Source organism: Sturnus vulgaris, chromosome 8, assembly GCF_052056855.1.
Source record: "Sturnus vulgaris isolate bStuVul1 chromosome 8, bStuVul1.hap1, whole genome shotgun sequence".
In the NCBI taxonomy this organism is placed as follows: domain Eukaryota; kingdom Metazoa; phylum Chordata; class Aves; order Passeriformes; family Sturnidae; genus Sturnus; species Sturnus vulgaris.
The window spans coordinates 20,839,374-20,859,138 of record NC_142250.1 but is presented as its reverse complement, the minus strand read 5'-3'; the positions used below and the strand labels follow the sequence as shown (position 1 = coordinate 20,859,138).

At 39.9% G+C, this 19,765-nt stretch overlaps 1 protein-coding gene across 2 annotated transcripts in view; it reads left to right on the top strand.

Annotated features, from left to right (window-relative positions):
- The first annotated feature begins 8,135 nt into the window (after window positions 1-8,135).
- Window positions 8,136-19,765, top strand: part of ERCC6 (ERCC excision repair 6, chromatin remodeling factor) — a 44,802-nt gene continuing 33,172 nt past the window's right edge. The window contains exons 1-5 of one of the 2 annotated variants that reach the window (XM_014875403.2): window positions 8,136-8,280; window positions 9,067-9,500; window positions 11,958-12,078; window positions 14,006-14,114; window positions 15,767-16,493. In XM_014875403.2, the coding sequence (XP_014730889.2) occupies window positions 9,070-9,500; window positions 11,958-12,078; window positions 14,006-14,114; window positions 15,767-16,493 (1,388 nt within the window). In that variant the 5' untranslated portion in view covers window positions 8,136-8,280; window positions 9,067-9,069. Of the gene's footprint in view, window positions 8,281-9,000; window positions 9,501-11,957; window positions 12,079-14,005; window positions 14,115-15,766; window positions 16,494-19,765 lie in introns of those variants that run through there. The other variant, XM_014875402.2, reaches the window with a different exon arrangement.

The following is a 19,765-nucleotide window of genomic DNA, read 5'->3' as shown; positions in this document are numbered from 1 at the left end:
TTGTTAGCAGTGAGGCTTTGTACACCCAGCCCGGACATGGAAGACTCCATAGTGCCACTTGGAAGCTTGCACTGTCCTTATCACCTTGACCTACCAGGCTTAATTGATAGAAATTCTCTATATTTATTTAGCCATCATAAGAAATTTCGTGATACAGAGCTAGAATTATACAACAGCATAGACACCTCATGAATGATTTTCATCTTTTCACCCCCGTCTAACTTGCATCCAGTACTGCCTACCATTAGATCACAGCCTCTAGAGGCATTGGATGGAGGTCTGGTGCCTTTTAAACCTCTCAACACACACAGTTACACCCCTACACTAAGGTCCCTTGCTGATGCTCACCTTGGGTCATTCTGACACAGAAAGCAGACTGCAGGGGCATTACTATTTCATCAGTAATGTCAGCAGTCAGAACATTTATGCAGATCCTATTTCATGTTCCAACAGGCTCCTTGCCTCAGAAGATGTCATAGGGTCAGCAGAACAGATCTGGGGAAAAGTCCAGAGATATGAAGAAGAACACCAACCTCAGAATAAGTCACAGAGGGGTGGTAAAGCACATTGTGCCACAGGGAACAGCAAGCCACTGGAAAGCAGAAAGATGTTTTCATATCATTCTGAGAAGTTATACTCAGGATCTAGTATGTAATCTCAAGCTTTACAATGAATTTACGGATCAGCTTCTTCATCCTGTCTTTCTAATTCTCACCTCATGCCCCCTGGATCTATTTAAATCAGTCCAGTTAAAATTATTTTCTTGGCCTGGTATCTGACCACGTCATATAAACCAAATCTCAGCCAGAGGCAAATCCAATTCAGCCTGTGGTTCAGGTCTGGGTTTAAATCAAAAGAATGTTTGTGATTTGAGAAGATGGAACATTAACAAGTAACAACAATATAATAGCTTATAATAATAAGTTTACTTTGCAAGAATAGAGTCACTGATGAGGCAAAAGAGGAAACTTATCCCCTGGGTGATATGGTAGTAGGATTAATATGGTATTAACATAGAGACATGCAAACCTATCCAAAATGCAGTAAGGTTTGTTTGGCACCAAGCTTCCAATTTTGACTCCATCCTAATAAAAATCATAGTTGCATATATCTTTTTATTTTCCCCCAACTTGTATAACTGTATTTCAACAATTTAAAGAGTAAAACCGTCCCAAACTACCAAAGTCCGGGGGCCTCTATATTTGCAGCTCTAAGAATTTTACTAAGGCATCTCCTACTCTGTGACATTTTAATTATTCACAGCACCAGTGCACTACAAGTGAAATATGCTGTGTATTCTCCATTCACTCATTCATTAGTTTTAATTAAACCCTCTAATTTTATTTATGCTGTCATGGACTGATTAACAATTTGCAGCACAAACCAGGAAGTTTTAAACAGCACCTTGAGAAATCTTCCTTGCTCTAAACAGGGATCTGCTATAATAACTACAAATCTGCTGGATTATGTTCTGAAAGGCAAAAGAACTACATCAGCAGCTTTCACAATGCAATTTTCTTTTAGCTGTTTAACAAACCATATCTCAAGGCCTTTGGTGAGAAACACAGATGATGAGGTATCCAAGGGATTCAACAGAAACTGCACAGACACTGGGAAAGTTCCTTTATTAGAAATAGTCTAGGGCTGAGATGGAGCAGCATGATGCAATAGGAACAGAGTACCAAGTCCAACTCCAGCAGAGACTCAGGATACTTTAAGTGCTGCCAAAAGGACAAGAGGAACTTGTTAAAGGATAAATTCATGGAACAGCTTAAGTAACTCTAAACAGAGTCTTTACGGCTGTAATTTACACATTTTATTATTCTTTTAAATTCCTGTCATCCACTTGAAGTGTCCATAACTTGCACCTTCTGACAATAGACCTGTCTCTCAAGACCTACATCTCAGTGATCTTTGAACACCTGAACTCATCAGCATGTGTGCTACACCTCAAAATACAAAGATTTAAGTTCACTCAAAGCAGCCACCCATTTATCTGTGCAGTGTCCTGTTCAGCAATTAATTCTAGCCCCTAGATTTCACAACAGGCTTTCCCTCACTCTTCACATCTGTTGTTTCCTCTCTGTTCCCCATCTACACATCTCCTTCTCAGATTTGTTTCTGTCCCCACCTGCACATCTCAGCTCTGCCTCTCTTGCTCCCTCAGCAGTGTTCCATTCCCTGACCTGATTGGAAAAGACTACTCCAGAACACTTTTTCCACTTTTGCCTGTTAGGTATAGTTGTGCTCACCAACTGAGTCAAGGTAGATAAAATTCTAGGAGAATAAATAAGCATCTCTGCTGAACATGACTCATTGAAAGATTTGGAGAGGATACCCAGAACTCCTGGGCCCTTTTCTTTCACCCTATTTTCCTTCTCAGCTCTCTGCTCAGTACAATATAAGCTTTATACAACTCTGAATTACTGCCAACTGCTGTGGAGCCCAAAAATAACTATTCCCATTCTTCTATAGTCTTTTTGTGCAACGTAGAAGAATGCAGTTTACAGGCATTGAAGTCTACCATGAATCAGGGAGCTGTGCACTACCTCCCATTTTTATGGCACAGGATCCATGCTGCAACAGGACAAGCTAATGGAGTTAAGAGGGAGAGGGAAAACCTCTTCAGGGATAGCAACAATTCCTACATGGCCACCACCATGAAGACAATTCCTAGTATTTTGCTCATAGGCTTGAAATTAGGGAGAAATGAATACAGAGTGAAGCACTGACATTTCATCTTCTTGACCTCTGCCCTGAGTGCAGACTGAGGTCAGACAGCAAAATCGGTTTGAGTGTGTCAGTCTGAACTAAAACAACACAATTCTTCATCCTTTGGCACACCCTTCAAAATCTGGTCACACAACAATTCAGCAATGGGCTATTTATAGAGGCTGCTGTACCTCCAGGCTGGAGCAAAGCGCTGTCCCAGGAGAGCCCAGCTAAGACAAAGCACAGCAGCACAGGCTGAATCTGCCTACCTCATCAGGAGGCTTGGATTTCACTCTGGCCAGGAGCGTTCTCAGCTACAAATGAGGCCTCCCATAATGTATTCCAATAAAAACAGAGGCTTTAAAAAGAAATCAATGTTTTGTTCCCTTCCAAGACATATAAATCGTTTTAAATTGTGCTATTGTGGAAGGATTTGTGATTTCTTTTAGGCGATGCCTCCCTCTAGTGTTAAAGCCGGCAGGTGGCCACCATCGGGTCTCTGACAGCCCAGGTTTTGAGGAGGTGAAAGACTTTCAAGCACTCAAATATTTATTATGCTCCTCTTCCTGGCACTATCGATAGTTCAAACATGAGCTGAGCAGGACTCTGCCAGCAAGCTCTAGGCATTATCATAGGTGCCAGTAGTCATGGCAAGGAGACCTGCACAAGTCAGCAGCAGGTGAAGAGCAGCACCTTTGGCTGCCTGAGTAAAACAGCAGTAGGAGATGCTGGTTCTGGGATGCAAGAGCCAGAGCCTTGTCCTAAGCTTTTCAGTGAACAACTATGAACTGCGTGAAATGTGAAAGGCTGGTTTGAAAAGACAATAACCACCCAGGTTTTTCTTCCCTCTTTGCCTGCAGAAGATTGATGCCAACATGCTTACTCAGTTCTTAAAACTTCTACAATTTTTTTTCTCCTTTTTATACAGGGCCTTAAGAAACGTTGTGCACACACACCCATGAAAGATATACAGCAAAGACACACGTGAAGCAACGATCTGGCTGCAGGCTCAGAAAAAGGCCTCTAACAAGCTGCAGTAGATTCATCTAGAAAGTCACTTTTTAATTCCTTTAGAGAAAAATACAGCCCAAATTAGCACAAACATGGAGCTTTCCTAAAAGTTGGTATTATCAAGAATTTCCTTACATGTGAGCTGTTGTCTAGCAATACTTGATCGAAATACAAAAAGTGAGCAATCTAACCACAGAAAAGCAGTTGGAGAACCTTCACTTCTGGAATTTGTTCCCATTTGCAGTCATTAGTTTTCCAACCTAGTAGTGCATTAGGAGTAGATTTCTGCATTTAATTTCTTAAATGCACCACAGCAGGGAGAGTGAGGGAAGAAAAAAACCGATTTTATTTCTCTGCAATATAAAGAGTAACAGTTATTACTTGCCAACTACACAATTATTTTCAAAGAGCTTAGCATCTCTCTTAGGTTGATATATTGGCTTTATTACACTGCCATGGCTCTGAGAGATACTTGCCACTCAACTCGTTGGTACAAAGAGATACAGATGCTTTATTACTGTGGATGGAATTCCCATTTCTGCCAATGCTGCTGGCAATTCTGTGCCCTCCTGAGAAGTAGTGCAGCCCTTAAATCATTTATTATCTATTCTCATCACAACTTCACAGTTTTGGCATTTTGTTTTAAAAGTATCAGTGTGCCTCAGTGTATAGCATTTTCACCACCAGCACAGAAATCTCCTAGGGTGTTGGCTCAGACTCACAGTTGATACTTCATCAGGAAAGGATTGAAAAATAGAGAAGCTAAACTGATACCCATTAAAATCTGCTACTGCCATCTGTTTTTTAGCAGAACAGTGCTGCCTGTGGGCACTAGGACACTCCATACCTGACTAACAGACCCTTCTAGAATAATGCTGGGATTTTCAGCTTCTAAGTTGGCCTCAGGCAGGACAAGAGGAGCCAGCTGATCAGCTCAGCCACAAAAGCAGTATTTCTAGGAACAGCAATAGCACAGGGAAGCACATAACTGCTTAGAGAAGTTTTAGGTGAAACCTCTGGTGTCCATTCCATTTCAGAACTCTAAGCAGGTAAGGGAAAGTTTATTCTTCTGAAATTCAGCCTCAAGATTTTACAAAGTTGTGGCTTATTCTAAAATCCCATTGAAATCTTTCCTTCCTCTGTGTTTAACAGATCAGCCACTCTTTTAAGCACATGACATTTTTTTTAAAGCTAGCGTGTTTCAGGCTACATGAAGGATAGCTAAAAGGATCAGCCCCTGCAATAATCTACCAAGACATGTAGTGGATTTTCTACTGTTCAGTGTATTTAAACCAAAATATGATATCCTGCCAAGCCATCTGTGCCACCCCGTCTCCAAGACTCAGGTCTGATGTAGAAGTTACTGAGTGAGTATTTTTAGTGTCACACAGGAGGTCAGAAAGAATGATCTAATGGTCCTGTCTGGGCTTAAGCTCGATGAATAAATGAAAATCTTACGGCTAAGCGCTTTGGGACAAAGGCACATCTTTAAATATTTAGCAAAGTGCTGCACCCACTGGGACTGCTCCACAAAGAAAAGTGGCAATCACATGCCTGAGGCTCAGCCATCTCAGGTCACCTTAATGCATGTAAACACTGGTGTGATGAGAGCTCAAAGATGCTCAAATTCTGTAGTCACTTAACTCTGAAAATGTACTGATTTGGATTAGTTTTTCTTAGACATCAGTCCAAGCCTTTCTGTGTGGTTACTCCATTGTGATCAGTCATAATCCAGATACAGCATTTCCTCAGAACAAAATCCATAAATGTATTCGGTCTCAAAGTCATTCCTTAACCCCCAGTATGTCAAAATACATGCCAAAATCTGTGGAGGAAAGGCCTACTTCAAAAGCAAGATTGAAGATTTGGCCAACTGCCAGCAGCTCTCACCTTAACAGCACAACCAGGCTCTCAAGCACAAAGGGCTTGGGAGGATCACATCCTGCTAAGAGCCAGCTCTTAGACATGGCAGGTTGTTACTGGTTATAATGGGTGCATCCCTGGGATGTGTTTACCATAGTTATAGGAATAACTTCAGAGCAGGAAACTGAAAAAATTATGGACTAAAAATTAAATCACTGTCCCTTTCCCCCTAATCACTGACCATAATTTACAGAGCCTAATTTTTCATTACACAATTCAGAGTCACAGAAACAAATTGCTTCCCTTCCAAGTTGTTACTCTAGTTGAGCTTCCTTGGGAGTCTGAGTTTTTTCACATCCCTCCAGATCCAGCAGCTGAGCTTTGAGCTGCTGTTTCACATGGTCTGCCAGCATCTTTGCCAGAAATTCCACAAGGCTGATTGTAAGGGAAGATACACAGTTTAATTTCTCAATCTTTCTAGTTCAAGTAAAAAAGCATAATAGCTGCATATCAAAACTTGCCAAAACCAGCTCCAGCAACAGCTGTCATCACTAATGTTTGCATACAGGGGGGTGAAGACTGTGGCTATGTTACATTTAAAAAAAACCTAATCAAACAAGCAGAACTTGTCCTGCCCATGAAACCACATTGCCAACGGTTTAGTAGAGAAGCTGCACTGTGGCAAGCAGTTGTCTACATATAGAAAAATAAAAAGCAGGAAAGTAAAATGAATATAAATGCAATTAAATACTTTAGCAAAAGATAAACATGCATGCATACATGCTATGTGAAAATGTCAGAAGCTGAATCCATATGCATATGTAGCCAAAAACAGAACTGAACTTTTGGTTCATTAGAAGTTAATTTTCTGTGTGAAAATGACTGCACTGAAAATATAATTTCAAAGACATTCTGCCTTATAATACAGATTTTGTACTTTTACAGCCTTTGTAATGGACCATTCCAGGCAATAGTTGAGCCTGAGAACAGAGGGAGATGATAGATCTTCCTTGCTTGGGTAAAAGTGTATGTCAAGGTTGAAAAGTTAAAGAAAGGCATAATGTTGTAAATGCACCAAGGATGGACCATCATAGAACAAGCTTTAAAGAGCTATGGGATCTCTCCCTGCTTTGACTTGAATGGAGCCATACAGATTTTCAACTGCTGGAGGATCTGGTCCAGCAGACTTCAGTCAAACATCCTCCATTCACACGACCTGTGAGCCTGACCCAGTTTGCCCAGACTAGTTGTACAATTTACTTTTCATTGACACGTCAGTCCCAGAGTCCATGGTGTTTCATGGACAGATGTCATGGATGAGCCGCCAAAAGGAACTCCCACATTTTTATATTATGGTTTCAGAACACTCCCAGAAAGAATATTTTCAATCCCATATATGCCCTTGTATACAGAGCACAAAAGGGATTTTTATCAGCAAACTCTGCCTGGGATCTTTGGAGTCACAGTCAGGATAGAGTGTAACTGTTTTGTTTTCAATACCTGCTTTGAGGCAATAATATTTAATGTTGGATTATAGCCCTACTTCTGTTCTTAATAGTGACCATCTCTGACATTAGTGATCTCTTAACCCATAGAAGTCTGCTAACATGTAGGAAAATCTTTCATTTACTCCTGTGCTTAGGGAAGAAGCAGCCTGTCATTTGAAAACTTCTCTCCTAGCTAATAATACAAAACCCTCTTTTCTGTTTCCAGGACAACTTATCCTTTGACCTTCATTAATTAGTTTCTGGAAAATTGAGTCTACCTTTCCATGCCATAGCTTAGTTTTGTCAATAGCTTGATATTGCTGTCCTTGAATGTCCCTGGATGCTGCCTTTCTCAGCCTGCTGAAAGACTTTGCACTTCTCATTTTAACTTTCAGCAGTTACAAAACATCACTCCTTCTACTTAGAACACGGGAACGATGATTTTAAAAAGCTTCCTCATTGTAGTCACTAAAGGATACTTGCAGTAATAGTGTATTTCACAGAAAAGGAAACAAACAAGAGCTAATCAACATAGCATTGCTTTATTTGCTTGATGACCTTTTAGGTCCAGGTCTTAAAGGTGTTAGAGAACCCGTTCCGTGTTTTCCTGAGACTCGTAGACATTACAAGGCATGAATAAGGTAATGAAAAAGAAGGAACATCTTCAGTCAAGGACCTGAAATTCTAGTTCAGAATAAAGCCAGGGGAAAGCCATCAACATTTCTGGGAACTGTTCATTAATATCTATGTGATATATCAAGGCTGCCAGCAAGTAAACCCAGTCTCGCTGCCCCAAGGAGGGGGAACAGGATGCGGGAGTTCCACGATGCTGAAACAGGAGACAGCAGGATGGGGTAAACAGGCAAAGGAAGCGGCAGGAACCCCGGGACAGGTTTCGTTCCCGCCGCTGTCCCCAGCAGAGCCCCGTCCATGCCCGGGCCGGCCCCGCCGTCCCCGCCGCTGCGGAAGTGACGCGTTGCGCACGGCCCCGCGCAGGCGCAGTGCCGGAGCCGTGCCGGCGGGAGCAGCGCGGCCCGGCCCGGTCCGGTCCGGCGGTTCCGCTGCAGGGCCGCGGCTCGGGCACAGCCGGAGCTGTCCCGTCCCGTCCGGAGCGCGTCCCGTCGCAGCCGCGTTTTGCCGCCCGCCGCGGCGCAGACAGCCTTCGGCTGGCGGGCCCTCCCAGCCCAGCGCCCGCTCGCTCACAGAGGTGGGAGAAGGAGCAGTTCTGCCCGAGCGCCGCTCGGTGCAGGCGAGGCAGAGGGCCCCGGGGTTCCTCGGAGGGGCCGGCGTGTGGTGTGGGTGTGGGTGTAGGTGTAGGTGTAGGTGTAGGTGTAGGTGTAGGTGTGAGTGTGGTACCTGTTGCCTGAATGCAGGACCAAGCCCTGTCTCACCGAGAGGTGAGACTGAGATCCGTGGGCTGCCGTGCTAGGAGAGGTTGCTGAACCACACCAGCTCCAGGCTTGCCTTAGTAAGTCAGACTAGCATTAATCTCCTGAGAACTGGGGTGCTTTATGCTCCATTTTAAAGCTGAATTGTCAAATTAAAGCTTATGGCCAACTCCACGCATTTCAATGGCACGTCTTAAACTGTTTGCAAAAATTCTGTTTTGGGGGTTTGGGTATGTTAAGTTGCATGTTTTTGTTATGTCACAGTCTTCTGGAGCATGACCATTTACACACAAGACTGAGTTTAATGTCTGGCAGAAGCAGTAATTTTTGCATATTATTTGTCTTCATATCAATGTCTCCCAGGAGAATTAAACATAGTTGTCTCTGGGAGGGTTTGGCCACTTTTGATTGTGGAAGTTGGTCTGGAGATGCCTCTGCAGAGAGGACTGATGGAGAAGTAGACTACCAGGTGTTTTGAAACAAGAATTTATCATAAACATGCTTATTGGTCGCTTACTTTTTGAGGCGGCACGGTCTTCATGAGGAGCTTTGTATGTGTGGGTGTTCTTGTGTTAATGTGCTTCTTCTTTGTTGCCTTTGAGCAGAAGATGTCAACAAACAAGAGCCACCTGCCAGACAGTATCCAAGAACAAGAGTCTGCCACTACTTCAAGCAGTGATTGCCAGCATAATGATGAGGACCTGGGAACTGAACAGCAAAATGGCATTTGTGACAGTGGTGTGGGTAATAGTATCGGAATTCCCAACTCTGACTGCCAGGCTTCCACTTCCATGGCTGTTCCTTTGGAGGCGCCCAGAAGAGCACATCCCCTTTTGCAGATCAACAGGCAGCAGATTCAGTCTGTCTCATGTAGTGCACATGCTGCTGAACTCAAAGATTTAGGAGTTGATGTCTATGACCAGGACGTGTTGGAGCAAGGAGTTCTTCAGCAAGTAGATAATGCAATTAACGAAGCGAATAAAGCAGCAAAAATAGCTAATGCATCAAAAGAGTATGAGTCAGTACTGGAGGATTTAAGGTAAATTGTGGTTTTTTTTACTGTTCCTTTCTGTTACTGACATTCTAATGAGACTTGGTATCTCATGGTTTTAAAAATCTTAAAGAGGAAAAGATGTTTTGAAAGTGCTTGATCACATGTACTCCTTGGAGTCACTCACCTTTTAAAAAATAAGAAAATATTTTTCACGTTAAACAATGCTTCGTTGCTCTTATTTGTCTAATCTAGTCATGCATCAAGACAGCAGGGTAGAGGGCACCTCCTTTTTCTGCTTTGTCTCCTACCTTACCAAGATGCATCTGTTTTCTGGGCAGTGGAGATTGGCATTTGTGATGGGTTGTACTCTGTTGTTCAAAGTTACGGTCAGAAAAAGCGTCACTTCCTCAATTCTGTGTGTTCTCTGGGGTCATCTGCTTCAAGTTATGTTCCTTCTGTAACTAGGATGACTCCATCTCATGAGTGTCCTACAACCAAAACAGCCTTATCACAAGTGTTCATAAGAAGTGCTTAATGATACCTTAAAAGAATCTAATTCTTAAGCAACATTGATACTATTGATAATAGAAGACTTTGAGGAATAAGAGCCAGTAATCTTTCAAATTTTGATCTCCTTTTGTGTTTCTAGTCTCATTGTAGAGTTACTGTGTGACCTATTGCAGGTTAATTATTCTATCTGTGTATGTTTCACTGTATTGCATTAATGGTGTTTTTTTTAGTGCTCAAGAGTGCTGTAGGTCTCAATGATATGCACTTCATTAATTTTCCAGTTTGCGTGTGGCGATGTGAGATTAAATAAATTTGCAACACGGAAATCTAATTTCAAGTGTTGTGGAGCAGAAGAACATGATGAGTAAGGTGGTATTGAGAGAAAGAATGGAGCAGCATAACCATTACAATTAGATTATGTGGTTATTGAAAGTGGTGGACAGCACTGTTAATTAGTTTATGTTTTCCCATTTTTCTTTCAGAAGCATCCTATGATTTTTCTTATCCTTCTATTTTCACCTTTCACTTTAAGTCATAAAACAAGATTAACATGAGGGAATGCAACTGGTTTATGCAGATTTGCAGAACCTTATCTGCATAAGATGTAATGTGAGAATCTGAAAGTTGATTTTTGAGAAGATTTACAGGTGTAGTTGACTTTGAGCAGAGGGACTAACAAAACTTAGACATGAGTAAAGGATTATAGAATTGCTTAAAATCCTGTAGCACAGTGAATGCATGGCTAGAGAAAAAATCAGGCAAGAGGTGTTTTTTGAGTAGTAGTCACAGAGTTCATGGTAGAAGCTGTGTGATTCAATAATATTCACACAAATTTAAAGAGAAAATGGAGAATAAAAAATGTTTGAAGTTAAATCCTGTTTAAATTACAAAGTCCTGTTAATTAAAGTTTTGTAGAAGAAGAGAGTGTCAAGAGCCTCCAGGGCCAAGGAAGCAAGAGCCAAAATTAGGAGATGTGCAGGAAGATGGTGTACTGCAAAGCAGTGCAAGTGGAGAGTGAGAAAGAAAGGGGGTGGTTCCAAAATGTTAAAAGAGGATGGAGAAGTGAGGATGGCAGTGATTGCTGAGGAGTTGGTAGAATGTATCTCCTAGGAAGGATAACAGTGGTAGAACTAAGATTAGAGCTGGAAGTAAACATGGCCCAAAAATTTCCTCCCTGGCAATGGGGGAGGCTTCCTTAATGCTTTTCTTTGCTAATGGGGGGAATAATGGCTGCTTTGCAGTTGTCTTTGACTTTTTTAATAATGCTTTGAGATTTTAATTTGTGTATCCTTATGAGGTATTCTGATATATGAATTAACATACCTAGGTTTGTTGCTTTTGATGGTGGGCAGTTCCTTCTTCCTTGCAAATGAATTCAACAGCAGAAACATACAAGGTTCTGGCATGTAGTTCTGCTTGAATTTTATATTTTATATGGAAACATGAAAAATGGTAGTGTGTGAGTAAGAGAAGTTTAATGTTGATGTGCTCATAATTCTTTGAACTAGCCTGTCTGTGAAATTGCATTTTTCGCTGTAATCTACTTTTTGCATAAAAGGTAGAAAATACAGGTTTCGTTACATAATGGCATCAAGCCATTAAAATCATTTAGAAAAAGAAAACATGGGGTTTCCCATTTAGATTTTTGCTTTGTATTTTGATTACCATGAGTAATGAAAAACAACCACTCTTGCTTTTTATCATCAGACTAACTTTTGAGTACTAAATATTACACTGGTTGTTCAGTTTACATTCTTCTGGAATTTCACTATTAGCAAAATTTAGTTTAAAAATATTTTATGATGTACAATTTATAAAGTGTTGAAGTATTTCCAGTGTATTTTAAATATATTGTGCTTGTTCAGAGCACAATCTTTAGACCTTTTTAAGTCTTATGTTAAATTCCTGGAATTTTTATATTGTCTGAATCGAGAATGTGCTATTTTTCTTTCTAAAATTTAACAGTTCATTGCAATCTTATTATTTTTTCAGATCATGCACAACATCTCTGAGACATATAAATAAAATTATTGAGGAACTTTCACCTCAAGCTGCTGACAACAAAAATATTAACAGAAAACTAGATTCTGTAAAACGGCAAAAATATAACAAGGTAATTGAATTGCAGTAATTTCTTGTTTACACTACTTAGTTTGTACTTTGTCTTAAGGTTTGGCTTTTGTGATATAATTCTTAATTATATAGTTCAGAGTCAGTCTAGAATTGTTCCTTTCCTTTGAAATGGTTTCATAGTAATTTAAAGAATTTAAAATGCTGGATTTTTGGGGTTTTTTTTTGTATTCTAAGTTTTGGAACAAGATATAAAACTGAAGTTCCAGGACCTGTTCAGAAGATTTGCATTAATTTAATTAAAACCCTCACAGTAGTATTTGGAGAATTGACAAAGCCTTGTTAGGGCATGATTCAGTAGTTTGACTGAATCTCAGGTCTCATGGCTTTTCCCTCCCTGTGTTTTTTTTCCTTAAGCCTCCTTCATTATCTGTATCTTGTCAGTACACAGAGTTTCTCTCCGTGAGCCTCTTTACCTCATTGATTTTTCAGAAACTGCTGCAGCTTTTTTCTGCCAGAGCAGAGTTAAGGGAGCTGTAGGGCAATCCAGCTGGCATCAGGATTATATAGGCAATAGACTTTTACAGCTGTGAATAGGAAAGAGATTTGAGAAAAGAGAAACTTCTACTCAGGAATGTAGCACCTTGATCAGCTCACTGTCTGCTGGAAATTCACCCTAATACTTTCTCTAATGATAAACTGGACTGTGGAACTTACTGTCCTTTGCCCTCAGAAGCCTGTCTTAGGTCATTTGCCACTGACTCATTCACTTGTAGTTTTTTAACCTTGATAATTGCAGCAACCTGGATAATACTGTGCTCATAATTGAGCCAATTAAGAGAGTGACGGGGACAGTACAGAGCAGTGGCAAAGGAAAGAAGTAGCTGGAAGTGTAGGAAGAAATGTGTTAAACCAGACTTATCATTAAAGAAGGATCACTATTCTGCATGTTTTCATACTGCTTGAAGAGATTTGCACATGTGTTAGTTGCAGGAGAAGTTCAGACCTCCTTGCAAGTTTGTTGTTAATCATCTTTGAAGTGAAAGAAAAAAAATCTGCTTTTTAAAATCATAAGCTATAATTTTGCAATGGATTTGATTTTTACTGAAGTATGTGCCTTTGTAGGTAAGGAAATACTTCCAAAGCAAAGAGTTATAAGTATGAAGGATACATTGCCTATGTCTTTGTTTTACTGGTTGGAATGTTTTGTTCCACAAAGCTAGCAACATCAAGCAATCATACCATCACAACTAGATATACTTTTGAAGATATACAATCAGAAAAAAATGTAACAGAGGAATTATTAACTAAGAATGATTTTCATAGCAGTAATAAACTGTACTTCTTACATAATCTGTAACATTAATCTTTTGAAGTAATTTCACTTTTATTTTTTTGCTGTTAAATTAGCTATGACCACTCCTGAACTAACCATTTACAAACACCTATCAGGATGTTGGACTGATTTACAATTTCAATTCCTTTGTAACAAAACATTCCAAAACTTCTGGGATGATGAATAAATCTTAGTAAATCTTACAACTGTTGTTTGTGACTTGGTAATCATGAACCCAGTTTTTTAATCTTGAATAAATCTCTTGGTATTCTCTGTGCTTCTCAGCAGTCTGTTTTGATGGGCTTCCTTCACTAGAATCAACACATAAAATGGCCTTAAGAAATGTACTTAAAAATGCAGTGTACACATGAATTTTGTGTGTGTAAAGAGCCTGATCTTATTAAGATTATCTTATTAAGATAATCGTACCCAAAAGAGTGTGTATCCTGTGGGTTGGAGCCCTACAGGTATTGTGACACGTTTTTTGCACTTTTTTCCTCAAGTGTGATACTGTAAATATTTGAATATGAGATTTTGGTTGAAAATACTGCAAATATATTGATTTAAGTGTTGTTTAAAAGGTTAACAAATTTATAAAGCAGATTAAGAATTAAATTATTAATTCTTGTTGAAGGAGCAACAGCTGAAGAAGATAAAAGCAAAACAAAAACGTCTTCAAGGAATACTTGGTTTAACAGAGTTTGCTGATGAAGCAAATGATATTGAATATGAGGAAGATGAAGGTATGTATAGGAAAAGGCTGAAAGTTCTGTTCTGCTTTGATGTAATGCCTTTTTTATTGTTTGAAGCTATTTTGTAAGATTTTTGCCAGTAAGGAAATAAATTTCAGTGGTTGGCTTTCAAAGAGAGTTAAGAACACTTATTCTGTACACCTGCAGATTTTCAAATCTTGGCATATTCATGTGGGAAGTTTTAAAAAATGGATGTTAATCTGTGTTCAGCTGTGTAGGGATGGCTGAGGCACATTAGAGTATTGGGCTTAATAAATTGGAAATCCTAACATTTTTTTCACAGCTAATTTGATAAAGATGACTAACATCATGATTGAATTACATTTTATATGCTGGATGCTATCAATCAGCATTAACAAAATTGGTTTTTCTTACTGTTGGGAAGTATCACTAGAAATGGAAGGGGGAAGTGCTTCTTCTTTTCATGCTGCAGTGTGATTTTTAAAATTAAAAATAAGGTTTCTTCCAGAGCAGGATATATGTTGCCTCAGTATTTTACTAGGTGTTCTTTCTCTCTGCTCTCTGCAAATTAAGCTTGGCCACCATAAGTAACCTGCAGTATTCTGCAGGGCAAGTTTGGGTCTGCACATCACCTTTGGGTTATATTGTTATTTGCAGAGGTGAAAAACTCTGTGATGTTTGACCCTTGCACATGTGGCTGGAGTAGATTCCCATCTCACAAAACTCATACTTCTCTCCTGATTCAACAAAACTTAAAGGAGTCAAAGCCTCAGTTAACTTTTCTCAGTAGAAGAGCATCTTAAATCCTATTTTCTTTGGAGGGCTCATGTAGCAAAACTCAGGCACCCAGTGTGTTGAAATGTGACTAAGAAGTGAGTGGAGCCCAAGAGACAAAATGGAGCAGTTACAGTAGGAGGGGTGGAGGGGTTTTCATGCATTACTGTCATTATTCATTAAGCATGATAGATACAGGGCTTTAAAATGGGACATTTAAAGTGTGCTAGCAATTCTGATAAACTTATTTTGAAATTCTGGGCCCTAATAAAGGATTTCAGGCCAGAATTCCCCTTCAGCTTCCTGAATTCAAGAGTTTTTCTTTTTCTTTGGTCTCAAACACCAGTTTACAGTTTAGTGTATAGTGACTGTAAGTGCACCTAAAAGTGCTCTTTTATGCCAGAGTGCTGTGCAGCAAATCTGATTTTAAAAGTCATCATCTTCATATTAGTATTGTAGGCTAGGAAGACAGGTTTTGGGTTTTTTGGTTTGTTTTTATTGTTTGTTGGTTTTTTGGTTGAGTTTTTTTGAAGCATAGGGTAGAACAAGTCTGTGTTTTGTGAGATATGTATGTGTTCCGGTGTGGTGATCAAAATGCCAAATTCCAAGTTATGAGTAGGACTGAAAAATCAATAACAAAATTGAAATGGGCAGTGTTACTGGGATGGAGACATGGTGGTTTCTTGTACTGAACATGGTGATATGGGTGGAGTTGACCACATAGGTGGTACATAAGAATTCATGCATCATTGGGAATTGCAGTTTTGGGAGATGGTTGTTTGGGAATGGTAGTTCTTGCTGCTGTGTGTTTATTTGCATTTTGATAGTACATGTAACACCCTTGTTCGTGTGTTTGAGTTATACTGAAGGTGTTAAAGGCATTCTGTATGTTCTGACTTTTGTTGCAGAACCTGGTCCATCATCCCTTGGCAGTATGCTTATGCCTGCTCAGGAAACAGAGTGGGCAGAGCTCATTCGAACTGGTCAGATGACTCCATTTGGAACTAAAATACCTCAGAAGCCAGAGAGGAAGGCACGACAGTTAAGACTAAATGAAGCATCTGATTTTGAGAAGTACTTAGCAGACCAGGCTAAGCTGTCATCTGAAAGAAAGAAGTTATCCCGTCACAAAGGAGCAAAGAAGAAAGCACAAGCCAAAAATGTTCAGTGTGTGGCTCCTGCAGCTGACACAAAGGAAAAAAGTGGTAAAGCCCTCTCAAAAACAGATAAGCGCTTGAAAAAACACTTGAGAGAGCTTCAGAAGCACGCCCTTCACATTCATTCAAAGGCCAGGATTCCAAAGGAGAAGAAATATCTTGAGGCCAAGAAGTTCAGGCATGAACAAGAGGATGATAGTGGGGAATCTGAGTATGTACCTGATGAGGAGCTCTTTGATCCAGAAGCAGCAGAAGAGGAAGAAGAACAGGCATCTTCTCTTGCTGAGAATGATTCTGATTATGAACTTAGGAGTTTATCAAGAAAAAGAAAACATTTGGTAAAGAAGGGTTTTAAAGAAGCTGAAAATGATGCTGACTTTGTTCCAAGCTCTGAGGAAGAAGAGCATACACCAGGGAAGCATAAAGTGAGACGATGGAGAGATGATGGGGATGTGGACTATTACAAACAGAGACTAAGGTTAGTCCTAGACATTTTTATTAGTAATACTAATAAATTAGTATGTTGAACATGCATAGGATAATAGCTATAATAGACTGCTAGGAAATGTGTTGAAGTAAGAGAAATGAGGTAGTCAGAAGGATCCTAGATAGTCTTCCAGAAAGATTGAGACATGGAGCTTAATTACAAGAACTTTCCTGTTAATTTTTTCTTGTTGTTATAGGTCCTTATTTGTGGATCACCTGTGCTAATCTGTGATTTATGAAATTTGTATAACCTATGTGTCGGTGATCACAGGCATGTTGTCTCTTTTCTAGTATAGGAGTTGAGCTTCATATAATAAACTTCAGCTTGTTGATGGCATGTGTACTTTTAATTAGTTACCTTAACTGAATATCCTTCAGGTAGTTATATAGTCCTCTAGAAAATCATGGAACTTGAAAACAACTTCTTTAGAGTGAAAGGAAGGACATGTATTAGGACAGTGAAGGGTAACTGATGTTGTGATAAAGCCTAGTATAAGAACTTGATTAATGCTTGGGAGGCTCAAATTTTACACTTCTATAGAAATACAAAATCTTATGGATTTAAATGGTGCTGTGTCAGAGAAGGAATCAAGAAGTAAAGGTATAAACACCATCTCTCCTGTGGTGAGAGCCTGGGCTGCTGTGGAGGAAGAAGTATCTTCTGGTAGCAGAAGTGCTCTCAGTTGTAGGAAATCTCATGTAGGAGGAGCCCAACTTCATTTTCACATCCCAGGTTACAAAGGCAGATCAGGAACTGATGCAAGGCAATTTGCAATCCCAGGATGTTGCTCTTCAAAATTAAAGCATAGTTTATTGCTCTTGAATAGAAATTTCAGCAAGAGGCTAATCTGAGCAATGTCCAAGGGGTCAGAAAGAAATATGTTTTCTATGGGATGCATTATCAAAAACTAATTGTTCTTAATCGGTAAAATATTTACTGGTTTATTGAATAAAACTGTATTCTTCACATTTAAAGTAGACCAATATTAAATCATTTTTAATTCAGTGTTTTCATCAAGAGTAATTTATTTTGATTGAAAGTTTTAATATGACTCACAGTTTAAATTCATTCAAAAACGTTTTTTAATAACGTTAAGATTGTGACAATTTATCCTTAGCAAAGTCATCTCATAGACTACATTTCTTTTGGTTACTGAAGTTACAATAAAAGCCTAAATGAATTTTAGAAATATCAATAACTGTAATTGCTACCAAAACACTACATCTCTTAAAAATTTCATAGCTACAGTTATTGTGGCTGTTAAGCTGCAGCTGTCCACATTGATGTTTTTATGCTGACACCCCCAGGTAATCTTCATTATGGGAAATGCCATGAGAAAATAAAATGTAGTGAATTAAGAAACATATTAAGAATGCTATGGAAATGCTGTCATTTGCTTACATTTATATCTTGTTTCATGTCAGTTTTACTTTTGAATGCAAACGAATGGGTGAGATTATGGTATATTTTACCCGTGAGAGAGGCAGAGGAAAGTCCTTCAGGATTACTTTATTCTTCTGAACATCTAGTCTTGTGCTTGGCAATGAATTCAGTCCTACATCTTAGAGACTGAAAATGAGTTTCCTTAACATTAAAACTTTTCAGAGATGGGACTTCCAGAGATTGGTCTGTGTCAAGGGGAAACTACATTGATGTTGTTAAAGCATGATAATTAGCTAACTGCATGACTGCAGAGCATCTCTAGAACGAGACTGTTGGCAGAACAGGAGCTGTTGTCTGTAGGAAATGTCAGGTGGGAGAGCAGCTGACTCTTCCTGTCCTTCTAAAGGCTACTTCCAGAGGTTGGCCTAGTCACTCAAAGCTAGGTGTGAGCAATGGAACAGGAAAAAGTAAAATTTAGCTTTGCAGAATCTGCTTAGGCTATCAGGAATTTCAGGTTTTTTCCCTTGTGTTGCCTTGCCTTTCACTAGTTACTGTTACTGGAGCCATGTTGCTATGTAGACATAGAGATGAACAAAATCTTGTGTTCTGAAAGGTCAACACCTAAGGTGAATTCATAGCTTGCTAGAATAGTGAACAGTACCAGGGGACTTCAGGGTTGCCTATAGGTAATTCAAATATTCACTGAAAATTAGTGTTTTGTCATTCCCAGCTACCCATCATACTGGCTATTACCAGCTGAACCCAGAGGCTTGGGTAATCAGTCTCTAGGATGGTACTGGAATGTCTCAGAGACTTGATCCCTATCAACAGGTGTATTATTAGTGTCTGTGTCATATTCAGTAATAACCATCTTCATCTGAAAGTGTTCAAGTGTTCAGAATTGGAGCTGCTGGGAGCAGAACCTGTTCCCTCCTGCCCAGTGGAATGCTCAGATGTCGTTGTTTAACCCCAGCCAGCAGCCAGGCCCCACACAGCCGCTCACTCACTCGTCCACCACGGGAGAATCAGAAGGGTGAAAGCTGGAGAACTTTTGGACTGAGATAAAGGCAGTTTAATAAGGAAGGCAAAAGCCACACATGCAGGGCAAGCAAACCAAGGAATTAATTCACTGCTTCCCATGGGCAGGCAGGTGTTCAGCCATCCCCGGGAGAGCAGGGCCCTGTCTTGGATAATGGTGACTTGGGAAGACAAATATTCCCCCTTTCCTCCTTGTTCCCCCACTTCATGTACTGAGCAGGATGCCCTCTGCTCTGGAATATCCCTTTGGTCAGTTGGGGTCCCCTGTCCTGGCTGTGTCTCCCCCCAGCCTCCTCGGCAGCGTGGCAGCACAGAAAGGCCTTGGCTCTGTGTGAGCCCTGCTCAGCAATGACAGCAACATCTCTGTGTTATCAGCCCTGTGTGCAGCACAAATCCAAAACACAGCCCCACACCAGCCACCGGGAAGAAAATTAACTCTACTTCATCCAAAACCAGCACATCAGGTCATAGCACAGTTTATTTGAGGACTATGGAAAGGATGAAAATGAACCTGTTTTTCAACTTCCTTCACCTAGGAGCACAAAACAATACTTACCTTGAATGCCTATTAAATGTTGAGGAAATAAACCTTTTTTGATTTTTTTCTCAACAAGAAAACTGCTACATGTAAGTTTTCCTTTACATGTATTTAAATGGCAAGCGTAAGTATAAAAAAGTAATATTTTCTGCTTATCTGTAGTTAATATGTTACATTGTTGACATTAGTATGGTATAAGGTAATAGCTTGGAGTCAGAATAAACCTTAGCAATCTTAAGTACACTGTTCCCCTACCAGTTGTCAGTATGTATCTGCCTGCTGCTTCAAGGAAGAAATTGTCTGT